Here is a 27,953-nt window from a genome sequence, read left to right as displayed (position 1 = left end):
ATTATATTTTAATGTGTTTCTTTTTCAATTTCCCTGTGTTGCTTTTATGTTTAATGTGAAGTACTTTCCATTGCCTTGTTGCTGAAATGTTCTATACAAACTTGCCTTGCCGAAAACAACGCTGCTGTACAGAACGCGTTTTGTCACTACACTGCGTTGACAGATGTGGACAGATGACGGCAGAAATATATATATATATATATATATTATTATATATATATCAGTGTGGATTTTCCAAGATGGAAAGCGCTGACACAGGACTAATGTTTTAAAAGTGGCGCTGAAGTTGCCTGTTTTCTGCTGGACAGGTAATCAAGTTACTCCAACATTAGCAATGCAAATGAAAACTGATGTGTCAGTGTTGTGGAATATGTAGTTGGATTAATTTCGTGTACCGTTATTCTCCACCACTGAGTCTTTTCTTTGCTACGAGGACAGCAATGTGCCAGTTACGTCCTCCTTTCCGACATTCAGCTGATGAATATCATTGGCAATAAAACTGTACAACATGGAAGTTCCAATCAGCCAGCTAAAATTCACATTTTACTGCCTTGGTGGAAAACACTCATTTATCTTTACTGCTAACGGAGTTATGATAACAAGACAGTGTGCCTATTAAGTGACCAATAATGTTTACTTTCAAAATTTGCATTATTTGCCAATATATATATATTTTTTAAGCATTTGTTTGTTGGAGTTTGCTTCGCTACTATGCACACTAATGTGTAATTTGATAATTCACATTAAAAACGTGGCACCGTTTTACCACAAGCTAAAATTATCACTATTAGTACTACTATGTTTTTCTGTTGTATTTTAAAAACATTTTTTTTTTAAATTGGTACGATTTGCAGATTGCTTATCTAATTGAACAAAGTGGAGGGGAGCCTTGATCCTCACCTTACAATGCCCTTGTAAACTTCATGTAGTGTGTGGTTTATAATGGACTGTGGTACAGAAACAGTGAATCTTACATTTCCCTGTTCATCTGTCAGTGGTCATACTTGCACTAGATGTAATAGTTGTTGAGATGTTCTTTATTTACTTTGATATGTTAGTCCAGATGAGCCAACCCTCCAAGATGTAACAAAATGTATGACTACATAACAGTAAAATAATGTATTACAGGGGTATGTCATTAACTCTGACATACATGGCAATTGTAAGTCGCTTTGGATAAAAAGCGTCAGCTAAATGTAATGTAAATGTAATGAAAAACCTTTCGACTCCGGATAGCTCATCGTCACTTTCCAAAATATTGCACAAAGCTTCCACTGTGAAAAAAGTTTTCCTCTTTGCCATGATGAAGGAACTGAAATACTTTAAAGAAAATTATAAACGCAACACTTGTTTTTGCCCCCATTCATCATGAGCTGAAGACTAAGACTTTCTCTATGTACACAAAAGGCCTATTTCTCTCAAATATTGTTTAAAAATCTGTCAAAATCTGTATTAGTGAGCACTTCTCCTTTGCCAAGATAATAAATCCACCTCACAGGTGTGGCATAGCAAGATGCTGATCAGACAGCATGTGTATTGCACAGGTGTGCCTTAGGCTGGCCCCAATAAAAGGCCACTACAAAATGTGCCTATGAGATGCCTCCCTGATGGTACTGCATGATAAATAAGTATCTGCCTGTACTTGTCAGCATTGAGGAGACCATTCATTCTGACCAAATCTTACCACCAAGCACAGACACACCTGCCCAGAGCCAACACAAATAAATGTCACAGTTCCCCCCCATTAATATTTGTGGGCATGATAGTCAGTGACATGGTTATGTTAGAAGCCTACCTCTTACCTCTTAGTAGCATGTGTGTGTTTTCGCATGTATCTACGGTGGCCGGGAAGTGCAAAGCAACATTACAAAGACTGAAACACTTTTACAAAGCTTGAGACAAAGTTACATTTTGGAAAACATTTTTACTCAACCATAAAACACAATTACATGGGCGAAACACTTTTACGAAGGGCAAAACATTTTTACCAAGGACAAAACAAATTTACATTTTAGAAAACAAATTAGCAAGACGCAAAACACTTTTACCCGTCCCGAAACAAATTTACAAACGATCGATCCCTCACGGAAAGGGAATGTACCACATACCGGAAGTGACGAGTGAACGCGGGTGATAGGTGTTGTTGGTGAGCGCGGTTAATTCGTGTTTTCAATGTGGTGAATATGGCGTGAATATGAAGCATATAGGAATTTAAGTTTTTGGTGACCGAACATGGACTGCGACCGAGGGATGTTTTGCCCGTTTTGTGGTAAACACATGAGCAGCTTAACCCGGTTTTGCTTTACGTGCGGTCGGTGTTTGGAGTTTTTAAAGGACGCGAACCAGACGGAAACACCAGACATACTGCATCATTGCGTTCAGTATTTTAACGAGGGTCACTCGTACGCTGTAATCGTGGACATGATGTCAAGTCTACACGGTGTAAACATCAGCTTGAGGACGCTTAAAAGTAAACTGAACGAAGCCGGGATGTACCGCAGAAAGGATTATTCCTCTCCAAACGCCGTGAGTAACGCAATCAGATCTGAACTTCGTGGACCTGGACAACTATTTGGCTACCGCACGATGTGGCAGGTACTTAAACAAAAGTACAGTCTTGGAGTGAAGAGAGATGATGTGTCGAATTTCCTCCGGGAGCTCAATCCCCGAGGGTGTGAGAGCAGAGTACGCAGAAGGTTTACAAGAAGAACCTATCACTCAATGGGACCTAACTATATGTGGCACGCAGATGGTTACGACAAACTTAAGCCATTCGGTTTGGCCATTTCGGGATGCATAGATGGATTTTCACGTAAAGTATTGTGGCTTGAATGTGTGAGCAGCTTAACCCGGTTTTGCTTTACGTGTGGTCGGTGTTTGGAGTTTTTAAAGGACGCGAACCAGACGGAAACACAGGGGACTTCTCGACAGCCGGACAGTGCTAAGCAAAGTAAGTGTAGCATAATGCTAGCTATCTGAGGACATATGGACATAATTGGGTAGTAATGCTAATGATTTTTCGAGCGGCTTCTAACTTTTTACAGTCTCTATGCTTCTAACTTTCTATTTTGAAACGGAACTCTATCCATTTCAGCAGAACAACCATGCCCATCATACAAACAGTTCATGGAGTATAGAAGCTCGAAATCAAAAAAAAGACAGTCTTTTAACTATGGGCCAAAAGGAAGATCTAGGCCTAAAGAAAGAAAAAACGTCCAGGTAAGTTGTACTGACCGTCCTATAAAATTTTGCAATGTTCTATATGTATTTGTGTGTGTGTGGATTTTACCTATACATGAATTATATCTTTGTTATATTACTAGATTACTAAACGTAGGATTGATGGGGCCACATGGAACTGACGGAACTGATTTAAAACCTCTAAGAGGGAAAACACTCCCGTTATTTACAGACCCAGAGATAGCAGCACCTGATCTACTGAAACAAGCTGTCCAGAAAATGAGAACATTTAACAAGGACATGCACGAAGGACCTTATGTCCTTTTGTATCCAGACTGCTCAGAGGTGGTCCATGTGCCTGGGTCAGAAAGGCCATTTAAATTGGCAGAATATAAAAAGGAAATAGGAAAGGCATATTCCAGGATTACTTTTTTCATTTGCCTAGAAAAGCACTTTAAAAGAGGTTAGTGGATCTCATAATTCAATATTTTTAAATATTCAAATACTCTGCTGAAGGATAAATAATGGTTGTTTGAGTACGATACCTCAGATTCTGATTCTGAAATTGTCATCACAAGAAGGAGCAGAGCTGAATTCAATCGAGCTGACACTTTGGTACATCTGTTAGTTCTTTTTTAAACCAATTATGTATGTTTGTATTTATTTATTTTCATATCATTTATTAGATTTATTGGATTTTAAGCATAACATCAATATCCTGATCAATATTTTAGTGAAAAGGGCTTGTTTTGATTATTTTGCCGTTACTATTAAACAGTAACACAGACAACCATTCAGCATTGATATACTGTGTCGTAATGTAAAAAAATGATGTAAGCTGTTGAAAGTTGTTCATTTTATCCGTTTCCTCTCAGGTTTTTGAACCACAAAATCGAAGTACTCCCAAATACAAACTGGAAGATGAAAGGTAGGTGTTGCACACTTGGACACAAAGGAACTTTCAGGCTTGCATGGGTTGAAATTATTTATTTACGTCTTGACTGGAAATGATAATAATAATTCATATTTTATTGGGCTACAGTACTTTCACTACCAGGTGCATTATCAAAAAAAATTTTTTTTCATTTAATTCACAAAACTGCTAAAACTACTAGGAGATATTTCACTACTTATTCACAGACACATTATACATACATTTATATTTCTGCACATAAGCTCAACGTTGCTACATGCTATCAGCCTACTGAAATACAGTTGCTCTTGCAGGTGAATAAACACAAATGACACAAATTAACCAAACCATTAAAAAAAACACATGAGAATGAAGTGGGGGGTATCCACTGTCCCACATCATTTTCGTTTCTACAAAGGTACTATAGGCCTTTATTTAATTATAACTCTGAAACTTGCAATACAAGTACTGTAATAGTTAAAAATAGTAGTTTGAGCTTTCTCTTATTTTATACCTTTTCCATTCAAAAAGAAACTCAAACAAACTCAGATTTGAGTTCAGGAAGTGCTCCTATCCACATGTTCTTAAGAAATAATTTATCTTAAATTATTTAAGTTGTTGATGTGATCAGAGAATTAGCTCGGATGAACTTGAAACAGAAAACGCCATATGTATGCGATTTATAACGAAACAATGTTTTTGGTTTTTTTGTATAAATCTTTTTGTTCCCTCCCTCTACTACTACATGTTACTCAAAACTGCCTTATAGCTTTTATCATGGAGCTAATCATTGTAATATGTTTTATCATGTTTCAGAGATGCACCAGGACAATCATCAACAATTCAGCCAGGACAGGTAATAAGGCAGACTGTGGCAGCATGACATTTCTTGCTTTCAGTGTTGTTGTTTAAGACATTTTAATCTGTTTTTCAGATAGTAATATCTGATGCTGAGGATCTGGATCCACCTGAAACAAATCCAGAAAAACCGTCTTGCTACAGGTAAGAAAAAAAAAAAGAAGATAAAGACATAATTTAAATTTATTTAACTGATTACATGGGGAAGACATTTTTGTTTGTAAGATGTTTTAACATAGAAATGGTCATTTCCCAACAGTAAATACACAGACCTGTTTTCACCAAATGTTGAGCAAGAAGACGAAGAGCCGGTTGCTGTCAATGTGACGAATTTTCAACACACAGCAATGTAATATGACAGCTTTTGACTATAGCACTCCAGTTTTTTCACTGTACAATAGTTCTGGTATATCCACAAATGAAGTCACTTTTTGTCATTACAGGGAGGAGACGGGCATTACATTACCTGACATCGTGGCAAACCTGTCACTTCCTATTGATCACAAAAAAGTCAGCCGGTTCAACATCTCAAGGGCTAACTTTTGGGATGGGGCAGTCAGAGGTTTCAAGCGTACAACCTATTCTGAAACCTGTGACATGCTGGTGAAATTTACTGATGATACTGGTGTTCTGGAAGAGGGAATTGACACTGGTGGTCCAAGACGAGAGTTTTTGACTCTACTGATGAAACACCTAAAAGACCGGCCCATTTTTGATGGACCAGAAGGACATCGGTTCTTGGTCTACAATGCAAATGGTATGCATATTGGTTAGATGTGTACTATAGGCTACTAATGGTTGGTTAATGCTCATTGACCATATATATATATATATATATATATATATATATATCACATGACATATGCTTGTATATTACAGTAATGCATTGTTTGTTTTATTTTGCAATATGAATTAATTCACAGCTGTTAGGGAGGATGAATACTACCTGGCAGGAAAGATGATTGCTGTGTCAGTTGTGCATGGAGGTCCAGGGCCCCATTTCCTGTCGGAAGATCTTGTACATTATCTTGCAGGCCAGCCTTCATTCAAAGCAACAAATAACTTAATAACTGATGAAGAAATAGGGAAAGCTTTGCAAGAGGTGAGAGTAGCATAAGGCTAGGGTATGGTAGTGCAGAATTTTACATAGTACCTGCAGTGTTTTGAGACAATGTTTACCTTCTATATCGCGTGCAGAATTTAATTAATTAATTAATTAGTTTTTAATAGTGTAAGATTACACCATGCTATGTATGTCATTAAAAAATAGGCAAGGAGATACAGTGCACACAGTTATTGACAGGGGTGTTTATGCCCATTGTCATGTTTTTCAGATTGAGAATGCTGCTTCATTGGATGCTCTGCAAGAATGTATGATGAGACACAGCACAATGTTACAGACAGCAGGTTGTCTGAGACATGTGGCTACTGTGAAAGAAAGTGTATCTTAGTGTATTTCAACTGATATGTGATGTTCCTTCATTCTGTCAAACTACAGTGCCTTCATTAAATCTTCTCACCTTATAGATGTAATTTAAAATATATATTAATCCTTTTCCTCATCAATCTACACACAATACATCATAATGACAAAGCAAAAACAGAAATTAGATCTCAAGATTCTCCTCCTGACTAATTCTTCCATAGAGGAAAATCAGTCCAGTTACTCATTAAAGTGATCTGAATCTATTTCTGACCCCAGTTCTCATAGAGATCATGACATGCAAAGATGTTTTAGTATCTCTTGTGTGTGTCCCTGAAAATCAGATATAAAGAGTGTGGTGATGCTGATGGGTGTGTAAAGCTGTAGCTTCATACACGAGGAATCCAGGCAGGAATTACTTCCAAAGGTGCTTAACCCTAAAACAGGCAACGTGACTCATGAGTCACATCGTTTTTATTGTCTTTTTTGGGGGCATAAGAATGATTTTTTTTCATCAAATCCTTATCACTTATGACAGCCTGGTCTGTCTTGAGTCTGCTGGTCACATGATTTTTTTCAAATTTTTTGTGATCAATTAGTCAGCCTGACCTAAATAAAACATGGCTGCCAGTGGTGCAGAACAATCAAATAGTAAATATATATATTAAACTAACTTTTCTCCTGGGGAAATTTTTTAAAATAATGCTGACACTAATTGTAAACATTGTATTAAGGTGCTGAAGGAGAAAATTAAGTAATATGTTGTTCATGTTGTTATTTAGTTGTTGTTATTTATGTTTTGAAATGTATGTGACTCCTGAGTCATGTTGCCTTTTTAGGGTATAAAAAAGGAATTAATCTATCTCTATTTAAAATGCACTATTCAAACTTAAATGATTGTAATTCAACAATGCTATGGAATATAGACCTAAGTTTGGTCTTGTTTTAACGAAAACAGTGAAAGTTTGAAAATGTTATGGAAGTTTAAACTTGCATTAAATCAAATATACTACTTTTTGTTTCTCCATTTTTTATAAAATATGTATTTAAAAAATATTTATTACAATAAAATCAAAGCCATATATATAACAAAGTTGTGTTCCAAATTTGAAGTTGATATCACAAAAATTTAAGTTCCCATGAGATTTTGTTTAGGCATAACACAAAAATAGCCACCGGGTGAATAATTGTATGCACTCTGCCATAACAAATTAATAAACTTATGTCCAAATATCACTTCTGTCACAAAATATGTAACCTTGAGACTTAGACCTTTCAGACAATGTGTTTTGTCAAGATAAAAAAAGGTTTTGATCATAAATTATGAAACATGACGATGCCCAAAAGGGGAGGAGCCCATTAAAAGAATTTAGAATACCGATTCTATAGTTACGCAATGTCCAATTTCAAAATGGGTTTCACAGGCTGTTTCGAGTTCGTAAGCTTTCGAATGATATATCATTTGTCAACATTAGATCTGGTGTAAACATGTAGTAACAGTCAACAGATTAATGACTTGGTCCTTTTTTTGTACCCTAATCAGGCAAAGTGCAAAACTATATCTAATTTTTTTTAATTCTTTTGGATATGTTTTATTTAAGTCCAGATGATATAAAAAATTATTAGAATTTGTTTTTTCCTTAGCATTTTCCACTCTTGCCTGTTATAGGGTTAAACAGCGTACTGAGAAAATGGTTCATTAACTTGTGTGAATGTGATATTTAAGTTTTTAATTTTTATCAAATTTGCTACAATTTCTAAAAACCTGTTTTTGCTTTGTCATGATGATGTATTGTGTGTGTAGAGTGAGGAGGAAAAAGATTGATATTACTATTTGAAATTGATTATATAATGCAACAAAGTTTTGAAAATGTGCAAGGGGTGTGTAGACTTTCTGAAGGCATCGTATGAGTGCTCAAGCCACCCAGCTGTCTGTGTCATTCCCATCTTTTGTTTCTGTGTTATACTTAGTTTGTAACAATTAACATTTAATGTGCAACGCAAAAATAGGGTTTCTTAAATCAATTTTCAACATAATTTTTCCCCCCAAATGTATGTTTAAGGTGGATATTAATTGTAGAGAAGAGAATATTTAATAGTTTTCTTTAGATAATTTAAATTCAATTGGCCCTACACAGCAGTGAAATGTTTTTGTTCAATCTGTAGATTCAGAGATGGTCTTTCAACCCTGGAGTTTTTGAATGCACTACAGCAACACCCTACTTTGCTGGCCCCTGTCCTGTACCACTCTGAAAGTCGAATCACTGCTTCTGAACTTGAGAGACTCTTCAAAACTGACCTCAGTCCTTCGGGGAGTAATCGAAGACTTAAAGAAAGTCAAACCATGGCCTACTGGGCAGACTATCTCCTTGATTGTGAAGGTTTGTTAGTTCATTTTTTTGTATAACTAGTTAAGAAAACACATGGCAATGATGTATCTGAATTGTTTTTTTCTTTGCAGAAGACCAGGCTGCTGTGTCTGTGGAAGATGTTTTGATGTTTGCTACTGGGCTGTCCTCACTTCCCCCATCTGGCTTGGAACCACTGCCACAAATAGAGTTCCTGGATGACTCTGTGTTCCCAATGGCAAATACATGTTCAAACACTTTGAAATTACCACTCCTAGACTCATACACTTTGTTTAAGTCACAAATGGACTTTGGAATTCAAAATAGTCCAGGATTTGGCTGTTTCTAAGCTATACGATGGATGACCCCTAGAGTTAAGACTCTGAAACGCATGACCAGCGTGAGCCTACGTGTGACGTACAACAGAAGCGCTGTGCTGTTACACTACGCAAACTCACTCGAGGCCCACAGCGAAGGAAATTAATAGTTGAATGAAGTTGTTATTTTTGTTTGTTTTTGCGCACAAAAAGTATTCTCGTCGCTTGATAAACTTAAGATTGAGTCACTGTAGTCACTCGGACTATTTTAATTATATCTAATAACTTTTCTGGGCCAGCAAGTTTCGATCCCTTAGAAGCCTATGGAGGAGTGATCCAGTTCTCAGATTTAATCAAAAATATCTTAATTTGTGTTACGAAGATGAACGAAATTCTTATGGATTTGGAACAACATGAGGGAGAGTAATTACTGACAGCATTTTCATATTGGGGTGAACTATCCCTTTAAAAGTGCAGTTGCCAAAGTTGTTTTTATAATGTTACAGTATGTGAGCAGATTGTTCTTTTCTCAGTTAACATTTTGAAAATGTTTTAGATCCATGACTCTCAAACTGGGATCTCTTTGTGAATCACTTGTTTTAGATAAAGAAACAAGAAAATTTATTGTTTCTTTACTACAAAGTGTAATAAATGCTCATTACTGTTTTTGACTCATTTGATTAATTTACTTCACACTTAAAAACAATTAAGCTTTGAGTGACAGATTCATAAATATTGTGTTCAGACAGGCAGCAGTGTTTCACCACTTCAAAAAAAACCTTTTTGATCATTTCATAGCTGAGCCATTTCTTTTAGTTTCATATACAGTTCTGATGCAGACTCCCAGTTCTCCGGCTTCTGTATCTGATTGTGTTCCATGGCAAAGTCCAAGTATTCCTGCATGTTTGGGTCCCCACAAGGAGTCATTGACAGGCTGGCCTCAGGAAGGGCATCCAGTTCAGCCTGTTCCACTTGAAATCCGCAGTCTCTGGAGCCAAACCTATGTTAAATAGAGAACATAACTGCAGTTCTTTTCATCTAAGTTAAAACATTATATTAATACTATGATCTGTTTATTACCTGTGTGGTAAGTAGTAGAGTTCATTGGGCATTCCTCCTGGACATGCTGCTGTTCTGGAAGGGCGAATCCTGTGACTGTTCCACAGTCTCACACACTCATCCAAGTCCTTCTGAATAACATCACCAAAGCAATATCTCAATAGGCACTGATGCTCATGACTCCCGTTGAAGTATCCAGCATCTCTAAGGTCCGCAAATAACTCCATCCAGAACTGAGACCTATAGAAATGGATAAAAATGTTTACTTATACTATCAAGTATATACACATATGTTTGAATAATGAAATCAAAGATTAGTTGTAAAGAAATGTATGGTCTGTGAATCTTTTGGTCATTCAATTTTCTTTTCAGGAACAACTACTTTTCCTGAGGGGCAGGACATGCTTTACATTTTTTATAGATCTTTATTGTGCTCGTTTTTCATTACTCGTTCCCAAGAAGAAAACCGAATGACCAAAGATGCAATGACCCTATATGAAGACAACTCACCTTCCCTTTCTAAATATAGACCACCAGGACTCAATACGCTGGTTATTTACAGATGAGCCGTACATGTGGCTGGACGCTCCAGAGTAGTAGTCACTGTGATGGTGGCGTAGGGTACATTGAATTGCAGCCATTATGCCGTTCTCAGTGCCGCAATCAGTCCTCAGTCTCATGGGGATGACACCGAGGTTTCGCACACATGACTTGAAATATTGAGCAATCACTGTTGGGTTATTATTTGTTGGTCCACATTCAAGCCACAATACTTTACGTGAAAATCCATCTATGCATCCCGAAATGGCCAAACCGAATGGCTTAAGTTTGTCGTAACCATCTGCGTGCCACATATAGTTAGGTCCCATTGAGTGATAGGTTCTTCTTGTAAACCTTCTGCGTACTCTGCTCTCACACCCTCGGGGATTGAGCTCCCGGAGGAAATTCGACACATCATCTCTCTTCACTCCAAGACTGTACTTTTGTTTAAGTACCTGCCACATCGTGCGGTAGCCAAATAGTTGTCCAGGTCCACGAAGTTCAGATCTGATTGCGTTACTCACGGCGTTTGGAGAGGAATAATCCTTTCTGCGGTACATCCCGGCTTCGTTCAGTTTACTTTTAAGCGTCCTCAAGCTGATGTTTACACCGTGTAGACTTGACATCATGTCCACGATTACAGCGTACGAGTGACCCTCGTTAAAATACTGAACGCAATGATGCAGTATGTCTGGTGTTTCCGTCTGGTTCGCGTCCTTTAAAAACTCCAAACACCGACCGCACGTAAAGCAAAACCGGGTTAAGCTGCTCATGTGTTTACCACAAAACGGGCAAAACATCCCTCGGTCGCAGTCCATGTTCGGTCACCAAAAACTTAAATTCCTATATGCTTCATATTCACGCCATATTCACCACATTGAAAACACGAATTAACCGCGCTCACCAACAACACCTATCACCCGCGTTCACTCGTCACTTCCGGTATGTGGTACATTCCCTTTCCGTGAGGGATCGATCGTTTGTAAATTTGTTTCGGGACGGGTAAAAGTGTTTTGCGTCTTGCTAATTTGTTTTCTAAAATGTAAATTTGTTTTGTCCTTGGTAAAAATGTTTTGCCCTTGGTAAAAGTGCTTCGCCCATGTAATTGTGTTTTATGGTTGGGTAAAAATGTTTTCCAAAATGTAACTTTGTCTCAAGCTTTGTAAAAGTGTTTCAGTCTTTGTAATGTTGCTTTGCACTTCCCGGCCACCGTATGTATCAGAGAGAGCATGCGTCAAAGAGCACGTGTCAAGAGAGAGCATAAAGTGATATTGGTGTCGGGCTTGGGCAGAAAAATTGCAGAGGTTGTCGGCCTGGGGCCGGGTTAGGGTTAAACACTGTGGGCCAGATTCCAACTACGCCTGGAGTTGTTGTCACATGCAGGACTCTAGAATGGTTCCATTTGAACAAGGTAGTACCTGTACAAATTGTAAAACACTGAAACATCGAAATTCAACGCCATGCTAGTTATTAATACTACAAAAAATATTAATAAAGATGAATAAATACAGGGCACCACCCTGGAATCAGGCGCCAATAACAAAACGTGAAAACAACCTCAGAGTCCCACCTATAAATACCAATTTTTAAACAATATTTTACATTATGAGGTGGGCAGTGATGAAGGAGCGATCTTGTGAGGAGAGGATGCTAGGAAGTTATCCTTCTCTCTATGAAGTAAGTCATGCTAGGGATGGACTGGAGTACTCTGGGACTCCCGTGCAAGCGGCAGGTGAGGGCGTTTGTTAGTGAGAACTGAAAGGACTGTAAACTCAAAGGACTGTATTTGCTAGTTTAGGATGATTCGTGTTGTTCAGGTGGCATGGTTCAGCAGTTTATTTAATTTCTGTTGCCTTTATCAAAAGCCATGTTATACTGAGTGCAATACACATTACATAGCAAATGTTCATTAGTCACTGTAATCACAAAGTTAGATGCAGACACATACGTGCCTTGTTTGTTTGCCAAACATCGGAGTAATTGAATTTCCCCTTCGGGTAATAATCTCCATTTAGCGTGCTAATTGTTAGCATTAGTTACACTTACTTATGATCAGTCATGCACACAAGTGTTCACACAGGACTTAAGGCAATTCAGGCAACCAAGTCGCTAACTGTGATAACAATATGTAAATGAACTCCATGTTGTGGCTGTCCTAAAAGTCGCCAGAAGTTGCTAAATGCATTTTTGCTAAATTTGCATTATTGGCCATGTGCATGTCATTGTGATAGATGCTGTAGGAGAGAGGAATAATGTTGTGGGGAGACAAAAAGTGGGTTGGTTTTCATACTTGTTCAATGTGCCTTAGGCATGCTGCAAGGAGGCATGACGACTGCAAATGTGGCTTGGGCAATAAATTGCAATGTCCATACTGTGAGACGTCTAAGACAGGGAGACAAGAAAGACAGCTGATCGTCTTTGCAGTGGCAGATCATGTGTAACAACACCTACACAGGATAGGTACATCAGAAAATCATCACTGTGGGACAGGCACAGGATGGCAACAACAACTGCCCGAGTTGCTTCGAAAACTCATCATCGACACTGACAACAAACAACTCCCACATGCGTGAACTGCTATCACAACTAGAGATTGATGAGGTACAAAAAATGTTACGTCAAGGGGGAGGCAGGACGAAAGGTCAGCGGGGAGATGTCTTCATCATTCACACACTCAGAGATTGGGTTCTAACTACATTCTATCTCTACTAAAACCATAACCGAGACCAATGAGCTCATATATGCCACAGCAACAGTGATCCTAGAGATGCTTGATAATAAGATGAACACCATAAGCCACAAAGAGCATTATCCCCCATGAAGGAGAAGGCTAGAGGCCAAGATCAAGGCAACACGGAGAGAAGCTAGTCAGCTCTCAGATTTGCAGAAAGGTGCAAGGAAGGGGCTACCTTAGAAATACAACAAGCTGCCTATACCTGAGGCACTGGAGACTTCCCAACAAAGACTTATCGCTCTGGCTATCTAGTAAGGAGATACAAGGGAGAAGCAGAAGCCAGGAGCATAAACTGGATGTTCTCCACTGAACCATCCAAAGTGTACTCTCAGTGGCAGGGTAATAACACAAGATCAGATTCACCCAGGACTGAGATTGAACAGTACTGGAAGAACATATTGGAGAAGGAGGCATCACACAACACCAGTGCTCAGTGGCTAGTGGATCTAAGAACAAATCACAGCAATCTCCCAGAACAAGATCCAGTACCCATTACAATGGCAGACATCCAAGAAAGAGTGTCAGGTATGAAGAGTTGAAAAGTATTAGGCCCTGATATGATCCACACCTACTGGCTGAATAAACTAACTGCACTCCATGAACACCTGACAGCACACATGAACCAACTGCTAATGGATGGGACCCACCCAGAATGGTTATGATCATGAAGGATCCCCAGAAGGAAAACATTCTATACATCTACCGACCAATAACCTGCCTCTGCACAACTCCTGTCAGGCATCATAGCAGCTAAGATGAGTAGGCACATGGCTCAATATATGGACATGGCCCAGAAGGGAATGGGCAGTAATACCTGGGGAGCCAATCACCAGCTACTGGGCGGAAGAACTTGCAATCGAGACTGCAGGACCAGGCAGACCAATCTTTGCACTGCCTGGATTACAAGAAAGCCTATGAATCAATGCCACATACATAGATAATGGAATGCTTTGAAATGTACAAGATTAACAGGACTCTAATGGCCTTCATCAAGAACTGAATGGGGCAGTGGAAAACAAGTCTGGAAGCCAACTCAAAGCCAATTGCACAAGTCACCATCAAGTGCGGCATATACCAAGGTGATGCGCTATCCCTGCTGCTGTTATGCATAGGCCTAAACCCCCTCAACTAGAGTGGCTAAAGATAGCGGTTCCAAAGTTGAGTGCAAAGAATAAGCGAGACATCGACTCACTGATCCACACTACCAGGATCTACAGCAATGACGTTGGACTGTCATTCGGACTGGACAAGTGTGGTCGAATGGTAACAAGAGGGAAAATGATCAGAACCAAGGGGGTTGAACTACCAGAAGGCAACAATGCAGATGTTCAGAACAGCTACAAATACCTTGGGGTCATGCAGGTTAATGAAAACCATGAGGAGACAGCAAGGAAGTCCGCCACAGCCAAATGCCTACACAGAGTAAGTCAGCTGAATAGGAAGAACAAGATCCGAGCCATCAACACATACACCGTGCCAGTCACCAGATACCTCACTGGTATAATAAACTGGCCAAAGAAGGAGATAGAGGCCACTGTCAAGACAAGAAAGCTCCTCACAATGCATGGAGGGTTTCACCCCAAATCCAGCAGCCTGAGACTGTACACTAAGCAGAGAGAGGGAGGGGTAGTGAGTGTCAAAATCACTGTTCAGGATGAAACAACAAAGATCCAGGAGTACATCAGGAAGATGGCCTCCAAAGATGAAGGGTTAAGTGAATACCTCAGACAGCAGAAACCAGGCAAGGAGGAGGAAGAACCTTCATGGAAAGATAAACCACTGCACGGAATGCATCACCAACAGACAGAAGAAGTGGCTGATATCAAGAAATCCTGCCAGTGGCTAGAAAAACACTAACACTCAAGATCAATAGAGGGGCTGGGATCTACCTCACCAGGCAGGACCCCATGTGCAAGGATGCCCCTGAGACAGTACAGCACAGAAGGGTGTAAGATGCAGGCAGGAACAGCATACATGGAATGCCATAACCAGGTAGCTGGCATAGTGTACAGCATCATATGCCTTGAGTATGGGCTGGAAGTCCCAAGGTCAAAATGGCACCTCCTAAGGTAGTTCAGAGTCACAGAGCTAAGATCCTGTGGGACTTAGAGATCCAGACTGACATACTTGTGATAGCTAACCAACCAAACAACGAGTTGATCGACAGACAGCAGAAGAAAGCAGTAGTGATAGATGTAGCAATCCAAAGTGACAGCAACATCAAGAAGAAGGAACACAAGAAGCTCGAAAAAAATACCAAGGGCTGAAAGAGAAGCTGGAAAAGATGTGGAGAGTAAAAGCAATACTGGTGCCAGTGGTAATGGGAGCACTGGGGGCTGTGACCCCCAAACAGGAGAGTGGCTCCAACATATTCCAGGTGCAACATCGGAAGTCTCTGTCCAGAAGAGTGCAATCCTAGGAACAGGTCTCCAACTCCCAGGACCCAAGCTTGAGGATGACACGACTGGAACAAAATAGTCACATGACACAAGCAGTTGGAAGACAATAAAATAGGTTTATGGTGTAATATTTATAAAATATGTACAGCTTGTCCTAACTTTAAATACAGTGTTTCCCACAGGAGAGATGTTATCTGGCATTATCTTACAAGATGGTGGACATTTCATATTATGGAGCTGCAGTAAAGTCACCAGTGCAGACGTCATTCAAGACCATGTTGGCTTTGATCTAAATGCACAGCACCTGCTGCTTTGAAAACGACTTGGGTACATCCATCTAGCTGTCTGTTGGTCTCTTTAATATTGTCCTTCATGATATTGAAGTAGTTCTCCTCCTCTGATGACCCTGAGAGGTTACCTGGGGATTGCACTGGCTCCTGTTCCAAGGGTGTCTAGATGTAGTCTATGCCTACACACAATATCCATTAACAGCAAATAAAGGAAACATTGTTTTTTGAGAGTGTATGTCTCCATAACCAGATATGACCATTATGGCAACCAGGCTGTGGTAATTGTACTCCTCAGTGACAACAGCAAAACAGTTTTGATCAAGTTTTTAAGATTTTATTATGATCAAGAACTGTTCTTTGCAAGGTTTAATTAGAGCCTCCACCACCGTTCCTGTACAACAGTATTCACAACTTGCACATATCTGGCATTTTAAAGAACAATTTAAATGACTTACCCAGTTTTAGCATGTCCTCATTGCTTGTCCAGGATGTACGAAACTTTGGAAGAAAAACTGCTGCTGCAACCAGTTCAGGGTAAGCAAGCATGGGTCCAAACCGCTTCATAAGTTACAGTTTTTCCTCGATTGTTTACACACATTTTCTGAAAGAATGCCTCATTCTCAGAACTCTACACACAAATCAAAAAACACACACACACACACACGATGGGCCCTCAATTCACCTGCAAAATGAAACTTTATATTCAAAACAATGTTATTTCTTCTCAAAATGGTATTTTGTTTTCAAATGACACACAAACCATCATAAGACATAAGAACCAGTTGAACACCGATGTGCTCAATGTAAAACACTGATGAATGGAAAACACTTCTTCTCCATTTATCATAATGACTTTGGCCTTTTTTTTGTTCAGTGTTACACTTACTACAGACAGTACATATATAAGTGTTGTAAAATATTGTATGAATATTGTTTTTATACTCAAAACACACAAATACACGGTAACAAATATATTTTATTTGTCCCACAACAACAATGTACACAGTGTACATCCCATTCCCAACCAACACAAAGTTGCACATACACTACATACAAAACAACAGAAGAATTTACTGTACATAGTTACAGTAAAAAGAAAAATCTAAAAACAAACTATGCTGCATCCTCTCTTCTGTTGTGGTCTGGCCACAGCACCTCATCCACATCACAAGCAATGTTTTCCCTGGCCAAGCAGCGGGGGAAATATCGCCTAGCATGGCAATTCCAGCCATGAAAAGCATCAGCTGCTATATCTCCACATGAATCCTCCATAGCTTGGAGAAGAGGTATACGCGTTTGTGGATTTCGGTCACACACTTTCCATCTCCAGGCAGAAAAAAATGGAATGGAGAATATGGAGGGAGATAAACAACTAAAAAGCGTGGGTGGGCAGTGAACCAGCTGCTCTGGGCCATCTACCTGATCTGGTGGAATGAGTGTGTTGTGTAGGGTGTCCAGGAATGTGATCAGATGGGTGGTGTTGTAGGGGCCAAGGGTAACATGGTGATGGATGACGCCGTGGTGGGTAATCGCTGCACACATTGTGATGTTCCCTCCGCGCTGGCCAGGTACTTCAACAATGGCACGCTGGCCAATGACATTCCTTCCCCTCTTTCGTCTTTTTGTGTGAGGTTGAACCCAACCTCATCAATGAAGATGAACTGGTGCTCCACTGCAGCCACCTCTAGCTCTAGGACTCTCTGAAACACACATGACAATATCAGAAATAGACATGGAGTGGTCACGATTGTGAAGCACAATCATTATGATTACAATATTGAAATATGTATAATTTACTGTATACAGTGTTGACAGTATGCATCAATTGTGGGACTCACTTGCACATAGTTATATCGCAATTCTTTGACTCTTTCTGAATTGCGTTCAAATGGCACCCTGTAGACCTGCTTCATCCTGAGATGATTTCTGCGCAAGACACGGTCCAGTGTTGATAAGCTTACCCTATCAATATTTTGAAATATGTCATTATTTTCTATTATTTTTCTTTGTATTTGCTGTAATGTTATGGCGTTTTCTAGGAACATGTTTGTGATTTCAGTTTCCGGTTCAGGAGACAGAAGACGTTCCAGACCACCTTCTGTTGGTAATCTTTCAGTTCTGCCAGACAAATAGTAAAATACTGTAAATACAAAGTAGGTATACATTTCCTAAATACTTGAAACATACTTTACAGTATTTCTACAGTCCTACAGAACAGTCCACAGGCAATACTGTACTACTGTACTCATTGAGTACTGTATTGATATGCAGTACTGCAATTTGCTAGAGAGAGTAGATTTCTTACCTATTCTCATTTCGGAAAGTCCGGATGAGGGATGCTACAGTGTACCTGCTCAGATTTGGCTGTACTCTTTGCCTAGCCTCCCTCATTGTTAGACCATGTGTTACGGGGTGTGGTGTGTGGACAGAGAGGACCCAAATGCAGCACTCAGAAGGAAGGAGGTTTATTGGAGGAAAAAGGGGTGAGAGGGACTGGAGGGAGAGGAGGACGTCGGGGAAGAACAGGCACGGGGAACCAAGGAGACAGGGGGCCAGAGAGCAGGGGAACACAGGGGCCGAGGAAGCGTGGAGAGGCGGGGGAACAGGGAGGACGCCGTGAGGGAAGTCCAAAGAGGAGTGGGCCAGTGGGTGAGCCCAGCCGAACGGAGGACGAGGGTGAGTGTACCGGGTATGGAGCAACGACGATCAAGCAAGGATGGTGTGGAGAACCGGGGTTGAAATACAGGCTGGGATGAGGTTGATTACTGGCAGGTGTGGCAGGCTGACGAGGTGGATGATGGGTTGCAGGTGCAGGTAGTTGGCTGGGCTCAGGAGCAGAGGGAGAGAGAGCACACGGGGGAGGCGGGCAGAGAACAGGAAACCAAGGGAAAAAGCAGAAAACTGATAAAAAGGAGGAAAAACCAGGACACTCACCGTCAGCCGGGCTGCCACCACAACAGGGCCCCCTCCTCAATGGACGCCTCCCGGCGGCCTTCCTGTAGGACAGGGGTTCGGCAGGCGAACACGGGGGGGAAGATGTCGTACTGGGGTCCGGCTGATGGGGGTCCAGGGTCCAAAACCAAACTGGGAATACAGGGAGGGCTTCAGGACAGGGAAGAGTTAGGGGAACAGGCAGGGCAGAACTGGAAGCTCAGGGCTAGACAGGGTGCCAGAGGGTAGCGCTGGGGGACCAGGGAGTTCGGGCGGACGTCCCGAGGGCGGAACAGAGGGACCAAGGGGTTCGGGCGGACGTCCCGAGGGCGGAACAGGGGGACCAAGGGGTTCGGGCGGACGTCCCGAGGGCGGAGCAGGGGGACCAAGGGGTTCGGGCGGACGTCCCGAGGGCGGAGCAGGGGGACCAAGGGGTTCGGGCGGACGTCCCGAGGGCGGAGCAGGGGGACCAAGGGGTTCGGGCGGACGTCCCGAGGGCGGAGCAGGGGGACCAAGGGGTTCGGGCGGACGTCCCGAGGGCGGAGCAGGGGGACCAAGGGGTTCAGGGGGGCCAGGTTGGTCCGACGGGCAGCCTGAGGGCGGACAGGGGGAGCCAGGAAGTTCAGGGGGGCAGGTTGAATGCAGAGCAGGAGAGCCAGGGAGATCCGGCGGGCAGGCCGAGGGCGGAACAGGGGAGCCATGAGGGTCCGGTGGAACAGGAGAGCCCGAGGGCAGACCAGGGGGGCCAGGAGGGACCGGCGGGCAGCCCGAGGGCGGACCATGAGAGGCTGGCCGGCGGCCCGAGGGCAGACCAGGGAAGCCAGAGGGCGGACCAGGGAAGCCAGAGGGCGGACCCGGGGAGCCAGGAGGGTCCGGCGGGCGGCCCGAGGGCGGACCAGGGGAGCCCGGATGGTCCGGCGGGTGGCCCGAGGGCGGACCAGGGGAGCCAGAGGGCGGACCAGGGAAGCCAGGAGGGTCCGGCGGGCGGCCCGGGGGCGGACCAGGGAAGCCAGGAGGGTCCGGCGGGCGGCCCGGGGGCGGACCAGGGAAGCCAGAGGGCGGATCCGGGGAGCCAGGAGGGTCCGGCGGAACAGGGGAGCCCGAGGGCAGACCAGGGGAGCCAGGAGGGTCCGGCGGAACAGGGGAGCCCGAGGGCAGACCAGGGGAGCCAGGAGGGTCCGGCGGAACAGGGGAGCCCGAGGGCAGACCGGGGGAGCCAGGAGGGTCCGACGGGCAGCCCGAGGGTGGACAGGGGGAGCCAGGAGGGTCCGGCGGGACAGGGGAGCCCGAGGGCGGACCAGGGAAGCCAGGAGGGTCCGGCGGGCGGCCCGAGGGCGGACCAGGGAAGCCAGGAGGGTCCGGCGGGACAGGGGAGCCCGAGGGCAGACCAGGGGAGCCAGGAGGGTCCGGCGGGCAGCCCGAGGGCGGACCAGGGGAGCCCGGAGGGCGGCCCGAGGGCTGGGCTAGGGGGCGAGACGACCTCTCCAGAGGCCGGGGAGCCGGGCAGGGAGCCGGGCGTGGCGACCTCACCAGGGGCCGGGGAGCCGGGCGTGGCGGCCGGGGAGCCGGGCGTGGCGGCCTCTCCAGAGGCCGGGGAGCAAGGCGAGACAAGCCAGAGAGTTCGGGCGGGCGGCCCGAGGGACGGGCTAGGGGGCGAGACGACCTCTCCTGAGGCCGGGGAGCCGGGCGGGACAGGCCAGAGAGTTCGGGCGGGCGGCCCGAGGGCTGGGCTAGGGGGCGAGACGACCTCTCCAGAGGCCGGGGAGCCGGGCAGGGAGCAGAACACGAGGAGCAGGGGTCGGCCGGACCACCGGCGGGGCTGAAGCCGGTGCGTCCGCCAACAGAACACGAGGAGCAGGGGTCGGCCGGATGACCGGCGGGGCTGAAGCCGGTCCGTCCGCCAACAGAACACGAGGAGCAGGGGTCGGCCGGACCACCGGCGGGGCTGAAGCCGGTCGGTCCACCGACGCAGCACGAGGAACAGGAAGAGTCGGCTGGGCCACCAACGGAGCTGGTGCTGGTCGGACCACCGACGTCCTTGCTCCTCGACGGCGGGGTCCACGTCGCCCTCCAGCTGGCCTTACTGGAGGTGGAGCAGACGTGGAGCCGGGGGGGAAACTAGCCTCCACACTAGTAGGCCGCAGACTGGCTGCCCGTGCTTCTTCTGACTCCCTGGCCTTCATAGCAAAGAAGGCCAGGAGAGTCATAGTCCCAGAGTCTTTGTTGGGGGGGTCACGCAGGCAGATGGGCCGGCCAGGCAGGGGGCTGGCCACTGGAGGGCTAGCGGCCCGGGGATCAGGGCCAGGCTGGGGGCTAACTGGCCGGGGACCAGGGCCAGGCTGGGGGCCAGCGGCGCTAGCAGGCTGAGGGACTGGGCCAGGCTGGGGGCCAGCGGCGCTAGCAGGCTGAGGGACGGGGCCAGGCTGGGGGCCAGCGGCGCTAGCAGGCTGAGGGACGGGGCCAGGCTGGGGGCTAACTGGCTGGGGATCAAGAGAGAGTGGTAATAATTGGCGGGAGCCGCGATGGTCACGTCTCCTCTGAAGGCCACCACGGCCCCCAGAGAAGATGGCCAGGCGGGTTCCCTCGAACTGAAGGCGGGGGTCAAGCATGGTGTCGGGCGAACATGGGGAACAGGCAGGCCGGGGAATGCTCGGGACAGGCTGGTGGCTAGCAAGCTGGGGATCTGGACCAAACTGGGGGCTAACTAGCTGGGGGTCAGGGCCTGGCTGGGGGCTAGCGGCGCTAGCGGGCCGAGGAACAGGCTGGGGGCTAGAGGCGCTGGCAGGCATGGGGGCAGGCTGGGGGCTGGCGGCTGAGGTCTGGCTACACAGGGAAATGCTTCCCAGCCTGCAACTAGCGGGTTGGATACGAGACCACCGAGGGCTGGCGGGGAGATGGAAAAATCTGGCCAGCCTCTCCGGGACAGCGTCTCTCAGCCAAGGCCTCTGAGAAACCTTTACCTGGCCAAAGGTCAAAAGCGCCAGCTTGTAGCCCGTGTGGGTCGAGCCCCTCCACTTCTCCTCCAACTCCAACAGCTCCTTGCATAGCTGACTAGCTTCCTCCTGATGGGCGGTTGCTGGGTCCATAGTTGGCTTGATCGTTCTGTTACGGGGTGTGGTGTGTGGACAGAGAGGACCCAAATGCAGCACTCAGAAGGAAGGAGGTTTATTGGAGGAAAAAGGGGTGAGAGGGACTGGAGGGAGAGGAGGACGTCGGGGAAGAACAGGCACGGGGAACCAAGGAGACAGGGGGCCAGAGAGCAGGGGAACACAGGGGCCGAGGAAGCGTGGAGAGGCGGGGGAACAGGGAGGACGCCGTGAGGGAAGTCCAAAGAGGAGTGGGCCAGTGGGTGAGCCCAGCCGAACGGAGGACGAGGGTGAGTGTACCGGGTATGGAGCAACGACGATCAAGCAAGGATGGTGTGGAGAACCGGGGTTGAAATACAGGCTGGGATGAGGTTGATTACTGGCAGGTGTGGCAGGCTGACGAGGTGGATGATGGGTTGCAGGTGCAGGTAGTTGGCTGGGCTCAGGAGCAGAGGGAGAGAGAGCACACGGGGGAGAAAACACAGAGAGGCGGGCAGAGAACAGGAAACCAAGGGAAAAAGCAGAAAACTGATAAAAAGGAGGAAAAACCAGGACACTCACCGTCAGCCGGGCTGCCACCACAACACCATGGTTGACCACATGATCAACCAAAGTGGCTCGGATCTCATCAGAGACTACGGTCCTTGGCCTTACTCGTCCTCGTCCTCGTCCTCTCACTCCTCTTGCTCTGCGTCTGTTTCCAATGTTATCATCCATTGCTCCATTGAAGAGCTCACCTGTTGCCCTTTTATGCTAAAGCTCTGATTGCTAATTGGAAAACTGTGTGACGGGTGTTTGCCCTTGTGATGAGTCAGTGTGCATATTTGAATGGCAGTGTGTTCCTTGTGAAAACAAGATATTTTCTGCATGAAACTTGTGCCAAAAGCAGAGAATTGTGTGTAGTGTTTTAGAAACTGCAATTTGAGTGTAAAGCAGGAATTGTGCTTGTAGTTTAGCAGAATTGGTTCGGGGGGTTGGTGAATGAGTTACATGTTGTGGTCATTGTGTCTCAAGTACCAGAATTTGTGTGTAAACAATTGAGAAAAACTTTAATACTGATGGTGTTTATATTTTAATAGCTGAAAGTATATTGATTATTGTAACATGTATATGCAAACACCACAAAATAATTGCAATTCAGTTTCACATGTTTATACAAGATAATGTGTTTGGGAGCATAAAATATTTAAAATATAAAATGATAGTTTACAATACGAGCTAGGCCTACAGAAATAGACATACTGTATAATACTCTGTTGTGGTAATATATCCGTATATTAATTATATATTGATTGTATATAGTGTTTATACAGTGTGTATATTGTTTATACATCTAGGTACATAAGAACGCCAACTGATTCTACTTTTTTTCTATTTTGTTCTTTACATTCCTCTGGGCTGACATTCGAACACGAATTTCCCCTTTCGGGGATTGATAAAGGCATATCTTATCTTATCATAGCTGAGTATCTATTCTCCGCCACACTTACATGGGGACTTTAAGTGCACTGGCAACTGCTCTGATGGCTCCTTCTCCACTGTCTTTGATGATTCTCAGCAATCATTCCACAGCAAGAAATAGGGAGTTTCACCTGGTGTCGTTTGGGCAGATAAGCTGGAGCCCGCACTCCCTTTCAATCACCTCTGCAGCTTTGGTGGAGCGAGCACTCTTGCTCCACAGTGCTAAGCACATGAAGTTTTTTGTAGATCTCATTTGAGTTTGCTTTTATGGCATCCACTGTTGAGATCAGGTTAAGAAGATGTACAACGGTGATACTTTGGAAGTTGATATTCGAGGAGAGCTTCTACCTCATCAGCCTCTATCTCCACTCCCAGAGCTTCATCTTCCTCACTCTCATTCACTTCCATTTACTTCTCCCGTTTGGCTGAATTTCCTTCCTTGCTTTCGTCAAGGCCATAAACCCTGAAGGCCTTGATGAAATTGGATGCATTATCAGTGGTAGTCCTTTTTTCACAAATGTTGTACTCAGTATTGAGGGCACCAGCTAATACTTAGCTTGATTCAAACTGTTGTTTGTAACATCACAGTTACAACTGCATGGTCAATGCTCCTTTGAGAAACTTTGATGTCCTCCAGTTTTTGCTGCTTTGTTGAAGTACCTTCAGCAGACCCATTCCCCTTCTTTTTGATTGCAGTTGCTGTCAGTGCAAGGTATCCCTGGAGATGAGATTCATGCTTTCTTTGAAAATAAAACGAATAATAAACTCTTAATTAATATTAATTCTAATTTATTCAACCATCATTCTTTTCACATTAGCTAACTGACAACATCTGCAAATACGGCACAAACACCAATTCAGGCCTAGTGTGCAACTGCAAACTAACCTGTTTTATTTGCCCATTACTGTGTTTCCCACAGAATGACTGTAATTGTGGTGGTGTTTTTTTTTTTTTGTATTTCTAGTATGTTATTTCTTTTTCCTATCATTTTAATTCTACTTCATTCTCCACCTTATTTTAGTCTTAACTCAGTACTTATATCTGCGCACCTTGCCTTTCCCTTCAGTTCTCTTTTCCCCATACCCACATACACCTACACCTCTGGTTTCATACTGCAAACACACCTGCTTGCATGTATTCACCAGTACTGTTGTTATTCTCCCACACACACACATATAGCTTGGATCAAGAGTGTTAAGCCTCCAGTAAGATCAATTTAAACAGATAACATCTCTCTCTGTGTGTTTCTCTGCAACATGATAAAACACGTCTTCAAATATACTTTTGCAGCCATTAATATACCAAGGCTGCCTGCCCAAGTAAAGTCTATGTGTGGGAAACACTGCATTATGGCTAATGTAATAATAATAATAATAATAATCCTTATTTGTAGAGCACTTTTCAAAAACAAGTTACAAAGTGCTTTAACAAGTGTAAAGAATAATACAAAAAAAGATAAGAGCATGAAAATTTAATATAAAATTAGTAAAATACAATAAAATAAAAGGGATAAAATAAAGTCAAATAAGATCGGGAAAAGCTCTCCTATAAAAGTATGTTTTAAGAAGGGACTTAAAAGAGTTCACTGACTCAGCCGACCTGATTTCCTCGGGCAGGCTGTTCCAGAGCCTCGGGGCCCTGACAGCAAACGCTCTGTCCCCTTTAGTTTTCAGTCGAGACTCTGGAACAGACAACAGACCTCTGCCCGAGGATCTCAAGGTTCGTGCTGGTGCGTATGGGACTAAAAGGTCAGAAATATAACAAGGCGAGAGGCCATGAAGAGTTTTAAAAGTGATCAATAGAATTTTAAAGTCAATTCTAAAACATACTGGGAGCCAGTGTAATGAAGCTAAAATAGGAGTGATGTGGTCATATTTCTTTGTTCTGGTTAAAAGCCTGGCAGCTGAGTTCTGGACAGTCTGGAGTCGATCAATAGATTTTTGGGTTAAACAGGTGAAAAGGCTGTTGCAATAATCCAGGCGTGATGAGATGAAGGCGTGTAAAATGGTCTCGGTGTCCTTAAAAGTTAACATAGATCGAATTTTAGCTATATTTCTAAGTTGATAAAAACATGATTGAACAAGCTTTGTGGTGTGCTGCTCGAAATTTTAATTACTATCAAACCAAACACCAAGGTTCTTTGCCACAGGCTTAATGTGATTTACTAGGGAACCAGCAGATGGCAGTATTTGATTTGCCATCTGCTGAGACCCGATGACCAGGATTTCTGTTTTGTCTGAGTTCAGCTGGAGGAAATTATTTGACATCCATTTTTTAACTTCACAAAGGCAGTTGTTAATTGAACTCAGCATTAGAGGGTCTGTCGATCTGACGGGCAAGTACATTTGTGTGTCATCATCATAAATATGAAAAGAAATGCCATGTTTATGGATAATATGTCCAAGGGGAAGCAGATACAAGGAAAACAAAATGGGTCCTAAGACCGACCCCTGAGGCACACCATATTTAACTGGACAGAATGAAGAGACATAGTTGTTTACAGACACGCAAAACTTCCTATTTGACAGGTAGGATGAAAACCATTCTAGAGCAGTACCAGAGATCCCCACCCAGTGCCTCAGTCTGTCTAACATGATGTTGTGATCAATGGTGTCAAAAGCAGCGCTAAGGTCCAGGAGTACAAGGACTGAGCACATACCTTCATCAGCAGACATTAAAAGGTCATTGGTGACTTTAAGCAGGGCAGTCTCAGTGCTGTGGTACTTCCTAAAACCAGACTGAAACTTTTCAAATAATTTGTTATTTTCCAGCACAGTGAGCAGCTGTTTGGACACAATTCTTTCTAGAATCTTTGCAATAAAAGGCAGTTTTGAAATTGGTCTAAAATTATGTGGGAGGGAGGGATCTAAACCAGGTTTCTTTAAAAGTGGGTTCACGCAAGCCGTTTTAAAATAATCAGGGACACAACCAGTAGATAGGGAGCTGTTGAAAACAGAGATCAAATGGGGCTCAACAGAATCTATTACTTTCAGTAAAAATTTTGTAGGTATTATATCAAGTGGGCCGGAGGACACTCTCATTTGTGATACTGTTTTTAAAAGCTCAGACAAGTCGATGGGATAAAACTCTCTTGTTGCTGGTGAGGAACCTCTGAGTAAGAGGCTGTGGGGGTAATAGAGGCTCTGATTGACACCACCTTATTGGTAAGATAAAAATAATTCACAGTCATCATTACTTCCAGCTGAGGCACAAGGAGGGGTTGGGTTTACCAGCTGATCCACAGTCTTAAACAGAAACCTGGGATTGTGTTTATGTGTAGTAATGAGTTCAGAAAAATAGTGTGTTCTCGCATCCTTAACCATGTTATTGTAGTTAATTAATAGATCCTTCAGACTGAGGTAATGGACTTGGAGACTGGATTTTTTCCATCTGCGCTCTGCTTTCCTGCATTCCCTTTTGAGGCTGCGAATGCTGTCATTTATCCAGGGTTGCTTACTAGCTTTAGACGTAGGCCTAACCTTTAGAGGAGCAGTAATATATCCTATACACGCTCACTAGCCCACTACCACGACCACTGACCCTCGGTTGACTAAAGCAATCATATTGAGGCGGACACAGTTCAGCTAGCTGGCTATAGTCATTCATTTGCAACCAGGATTCAATTAAAAACATAAAATCTAGATTTGCAGACAAGATAAAATCATTTAAGATAAAAGTCTTACTTGAAAGTGATCTCACATTGAAGAGAGCCATTTAAAATGAGTTTGTTCTGGGTGCTGGAGTTGGTGCAGTTGTCCTAATCCTTAAGAGATTACTAATATTTCTGTGTGGGATGTGCACATTTCGGTTTACTGGTCTATGCGTGATGATGACAGGAATAGAAGTCTGTGGAACAGCGCTGGGAGCAGACGGCTTTACATGCCAGCAGGTGGAGACAGTTGTTTGTGGCAGTGAGGCAGAGATCTGTTCAGTGAGCGGTGGTGTGTCCAGGTGTGCTGCATGAATGATTAGTCATTCACGTAAGTCATGTGTGGACCGCACCACATGCTGTATGTGCGCAGCTAACATTTCTGAGCCCCGTTTGTTTGGGTGAAGTCCATCTGTCTTAAAAAGAGACATTCTTTGCCAGAAAATATTAAAATTATCCACATAAAACACACGGTGAGCCCTAGAGGCGGACTGGAGCCAGTCGTGGAGGCCAAGGAGTCTACTGAAGCGGCCAGCACCGCGACCGACTGTGGGAATGGGACCAGAGATAAAAACGGACTTTCCGCACTGCTTTAAAAAGTTAAGAAGACGGTTAAAATCTAATTTTGTCAGCTCAGACTGCCGAAGAGCTGTGTCATTTGTTCCGACATGGACTATCACTCTTGTGATGGAGGACGGGAGCGACGGCATCAGGTCCTGGAGTTTTTTTAAAATGACAGCCGTGGTGGCACCGGGGAAGCAGCG

The 27,953-nt window shown here is 43.9% G+C and overlaps 2 protein-coding genes across 2 annotated transcripts; one reads left to right on the top strand and one right to left on the bottom strand.

Moving 5' to 3' along the window:
• Positions 1 to 3,157: 3,157 nt before the first annotated feature.
• LOC119889208 (G2/M phase-specific E3 ubiquitin-protein ligase-like) lies at positions 3,158 to 6,377 on the top strand. Its single transcript, XM_038700132.1, has 6 exons — positions 3,158 to 3,219; positions 4,056 to 4,108; positions 4,910 to 4,949; positions 5,028 to 5,095; positions 5,211 to 5,300; positions 5,395 to 6,377. Coding segments are annotated over exons 5-6 (333 nt in total). The 5' UTR covers positions 3,158 to 3,219; positions 4,056 to 4,108; positions 4,910 to 4,949; positions 5,028 to 5,095; positions 5,211 to 5,298; the 3' UTR covers positions 5,726 to 6,377.
• A 3,339-nt stretch (positions 6,378 to 9,716) lies between these two features.
• Positions 9,717 to 11,063, bottom strand: LOC119889207. Its single transcript, XM_038700130.1, has 3 exons — positions 10,609 to 11,063; positions 10,120 to 10,338; positions 9,717 to 10,039 (listed from the first exon to the last, which is right to left on the bottom strand). Exons 1-3 carry the CDS (start codon positions 10,965 to 10,967, stop codon positions 9,832 to 9,834), a joined length of 786 nt encoding a protein of 261 aa, XP_038556058.1. The 5' UTR covers positions 10,968 to 11,063; the 3' UTR covers positions 9,717 to 9,831.
• Positions 11,064 to 27,953: the final 16,890 nt, after the last annotated feature.

The sequence above is a fragment of the Micropterus salmoides genome, unplaced genomic scaffold (assembly GCF_014851395.1).
Source record: "Micropterus salmoides isolate LMB-PRFRI ecotype aquatic unplaced genomic scaffold, ASM1485139v1 Ms_hic_scaffold_5, whole genome shotgun sequence".
NCBI classification, from domain to species: domain Eukaryota; kingdom Metazoa; phylum Chordata; class Actinopteri; order Centrarchiformes; family Centrarchidae; genus Micropterus; species Micropterus salmoides.
Note: the sequence above shows the minus strand (reverse complement) of the source record. Positions and strands in the feature narration are given on the sequence as shown.

What these genes read in the sequence shown, in the direction of transcription:
- LOC119889207 (XM_038700130.1), bottom strand. Translation starts at nt 10,967, where the DNA reads ATGGGACCTAACTATATGTGGCACGCAGATGGTTACGACAAACTTAAG. An exon ending in TCTATATTTAGAAAGGGAAG is followed by an intron (nt 10,339 to 10,608) that starts GTGAGTTGTCTT and finishes CCATTTCTATAG; the next exon opens with GTCTCAGTTCTGGATGGAGT. An exon ending in CTCTACTACTTACCACACAG is followed by an intron (nt 10,040 to 10,119) that starts GTAATAAACAGA and finishes TATTTAACATAG; the next exon opens with GTTTGGCTCCAGAGACTGCG.